Genomic DNA, 3,812 nt, shown 5'->3' on the forward strand with positions numbered 1-3,812 from the left:
CTGGGACACCAGATCTGGCTTAGACTGGGACAATATATCTAGTTTACACTGGGACACCAGATCTGGCTTAGACTGGGACAATAGATCTAGTTTACACTGGGACACCAGATCTGGTTTACACTGGGACACCAGATATGGTTTACACTGGGAGACCAGATCTGGCTTAGAATTGGACACCAGATCTGGTTTACACTGGGACACCAGATCTGGTTTACACTGGGATACCAGATTTGACTTCGAATTGGACACCAGATCTGAATGACAGAAGAGACTGGGACATCAAATCTGGTTTACACTGGGACACCAGATATGAATGACAGAAGAGAATGGGACACCAGATCTGACTTAGAATTGGACACCAGATCTGAATGACAGAAGAGACTGGGACATCAAATCTGGTTTACACTGGGACACCAGATATGAATGACAGAAGAGAATGGGACACCAGATCTGAATGACAGAAGAGAATGGGACACCAGATCTGAATGAAAGAAGAGAATGGGACACCAGATATAAATGGCAGAAGAGAATGGGACACCAGATATGAATGACAGAAGAGAATGGGACACCAGATCTGAATGACAGAAGAGAATGGGACACCAGATATGAATGACAGAAGAGAATGGGACACCAGATATAAATGAAAGAAGAGAATGGGACACCAAATCTGACTTAGAATTGGACACCAGATCTGATTTAGAATGGGACACCAGATCTGAATGACAGAAGAGAATGGGACACCAGATATAAATGACAGAAGAGAATGGGACACCAGATCTGAATGACAGAAGAGAATGGGACACCAGATCTGAATGACAGAAGAGAATGGGACACCAGATATGAATGACAGAAGAGAATGGGACACCAGATATGAATGACAGAAGAGAATGGGACACCAGATATAAATGACAGAAGAGAATGGGACACCAGATATGACTTAGACACCTTTATTCAACAGAACCACAGAAGAGAAGAGAAAGGACCTTCAATCTGTCTCTGTGTGTCTGTTTATGTCTTGTCTATGTGTAACCCACCAGTCTAGAGGGGTATGTCTTGTCTACGTGTAACCCACCAGTCTAGAGGGGTATGTCTTGTCTATGTGTAACCCACCAGTCTAGAGGGGTATGTCTTGTCTACGTGTATCCCACCAGTCTAGAGGGGTATGTCTTGTCTATGTGTATCCCACCAGTCTAGAGGGGTATGTCTTGTCTATGTGTATCCCACCAGTCTAGAGGGGTATGTCTTGTCTACGTGTATCCCACCAGTCTAGAGGGGTATGTCTTGTCTACGTGTATCCCACCAGTCTAGAGGGGTATGTCTTGTCTACGTGTAACCCACCAGTCTAGGGGTAGAGGGGTATGTCTTGCGGAGTCCTAGACATCTCTCCTGGTCGATAAAGAGGGAGAGGGCCTTAGTGTAGAGCTCCTGTTCTAAAACACTCTTACAGTCAGCCAGCTGCTGCAGGGTAGCCTGGGCTTCAGACAACCTCTGTCTTAGAGATAAAACTGTGTCCTGGAGACCAGACACCTCAGACAGCAACCTGGAATAGAGAGAGGGAGAGGGAGAGAGAGAGAGAGAGAGAGAGAGAGAGAGAGAGAGAGAGAGAGAGAGAGAGAGAGAGAGAGAGAGAGAGAGAGAGAGAGAGAGAGAGAGAGAAAAGAGAGACAGGGAAAGACAGAGACAGAGGGAGACAGAGGGAGAGAGAGAAAGGTATTGTTTTTGAGAAAGGCCGCCGTAGGCAGACATGGCTCTCAAGCGAAGACAGGCTATGTGCACACTGCCCACAAAATGAGGTGGAAACTGAGCTGCACTTCCTCACCTCCTGCCCAATGTATGACCATATTAGAGACACATATTTCCCTTAGATTACACAGATGCACAAAGAATTCGAAAACGAACCTGATTTTGATAAACTCCCGTATCTACTGGGTGAAATACCACAGTGTGCATCACAGCAGCCAGATTTGCCACAAGAAAAGGTCAACCGTTGAAGAACAATCACCATTGTAAATACAACCCATATTTATTCTGTTCTTCTTCTCTTTTGTACATTAACCATTTGCACATTGTTACAACACTGTATATATACATAATATGACATTTGTAATGTCTTTATTCTTTTTAAACTTCTTTATGTGTAATGTTTACTGTTCATTTTTATTGTTTATTACACTTTTGTTTATTATCTACTTCACTTTCTTTAGTAATGTTAACATATGTTTCCCATGCCAATCAAGCCCCTTGAATTGAATTGAATTGAATTGAGAGACAGAGAGAAACGCATACAGATGAATATATTGTTAGCCACTTAGCCTACATGCTATGTTAGCCACTTAGCCTACATGCTATGTTAGCCACTTAACCTCCATGCTATGTTAGCCACTTAGCCTACATGCTATGTTAGCCACTTAGCCTACATGCTATGTTAGCCACTTAACCTCCATGCTATGTTAGCCACTTAGCCTACATGCTATGTTAGCCACTTAGCCTACATGCTATGTTAGCCACTTAGCCTACATGCTATGTTAGCCACTTAGCTTATATGCTATGTTAGCCACTTAGCCTACATGCTATGTTAGCCACTTAGCCTACATGCTATGTTAGCCACTTAGCCTACATGCTATGTTAGCCACTTAGCCTACATGCTATGTTAGCCACTTAGCCTACATGCTATGTATGTAAGTGTGTGTGTGTGTGTGTGTGTGTGTGTGTGTGTGTGTGTGTGTGTGTGTGTGTGTGTGTGTGTGTGTGTGTGTGTGTGTGTGTGTTACCTGGTATGTGGTTGGTCCCTGCAGAGCTCCATGTTAGGTCTATGGGTGCGTTCCTCCAGCCTGGACTGAGCCACTCTGAGGGGGGCTCTCTTCGCCCAGATGGACCCCTCCAAATCTGAGATGGTACGCTCCGTCTGGTGCATCTCCTGCAGGGTCTGGAGAGAGATGGAGAGGGAGGGGGGTCAGCACACAAACACACGTGGACACACAGAATACACACACATGGACACACAAAACAATGACAAAAATACACATACAGACCCCCCCCCCACCTTGGCCAGGTGCTGCTGTAGCGTGTTCTTAGCGTGTGTGTTCTGGTTGACACGGAGTGTGAAGGCGGCGTTGACACGGCTGTACTGAGACCACATGTCTCTCGCCGTGGCAACCAGGGTTCCCTCCACCAGCTCCGTTACGTCCCGGGTGGCTCGCCGCTCCGTCGCCGACTTCCCGATGTTGTCCTCCGAATACTGCACCCACGACACCGGCACTGAGACACTACCGGGAGGGAGGAGGGACAAAACACGTGTTGTCAGGGTTTCCTTAGTGTGTTGCACCTGGTTGAGTGTTTGAAGAAAACCGTGTGAGAGTCCGTTACCTGGTATCAGTTGGTCAGTGTTACCTGGTATCCAGGAGGTTGAGGTCAGGGTAATAGTTGGTAGCAGTATAACAGTTGGTCAGTGTTACCTGGTATCCAGGAGGCTGAGGTCAGGGTAATAGTTGGTAGCAGTATAACAGTTGGTCAGTGTTACCTGGTATCCAGGAGGTTTAGGTCAGGGTAATAGTTGGTAGCAGTATAACAGTTGGTCAGTGTTACCTGGTATCCAGGAGGTTGAGGTCAGGGTAATAGTTGGTAGCAGTATATCAGTTGGTCAGTGTTACCTGGTATCCAGGAGGCTGAGGTCAGGGTAATAGTTGGTAGCAGTATAACAGTTGGTCAGTGTTACCTGGTATCCAGGAGGTTGAGGTCAGGGTAATAGTTGGTAGCAGTATAACAGTTGGTCAGTGTTACCTGGTATCCAGGAGGCTGAGGTCAGGGTAATA

The 3,812-nt window shown here is 46.1% G+C and overlaps 1 protein-coding gene across 1 annotated transcript; it reads right to left on the reverse strand.

The window, feature by feature from the left end:
* Positions 1–982: 982 nt before the first annotated feature.
* Positions 983–3,268, reverse strand: LOC139551632 (tektin-3-like). The gene is made up of 3 exons (XM_071362903.1): positions 3,044–3,268; positions 2,772–2,926; positions 983–1,540 (listed from the first exon to the last, which is right to left on the reverse strand). Exons 1-3 carry the CDS (start codon positions 3,137–3,139, stop codon positions 1,324–1,326), a joined length of 468 nt encoding a protein of 155 aa, XP_071219004.1. The 5' UTR covers positions 3,140–3,268; the 3' UTR covers positions 983–1,323.
* Between the last annotated feature and the right edge of the window lie 544 nt (positions 3,269–3,812).

The sequence above is a fragment of the Salvelinus alpinus genome, chromosome 2 (assembly GCF_045679555.1).
Source record: "Salvelinus alpinus chromosome 2, SLU_Salpinus.1, whole genome shotgun sequence".
In the NCBI taxonomy this organism is placed as follows: domain Eukaryota; kingdom Metazoa; phylum Chordata; class Actinopteri; order Salmoniformes; family Salmonidae; genus Salvelinus; species Salvelinus alpinus.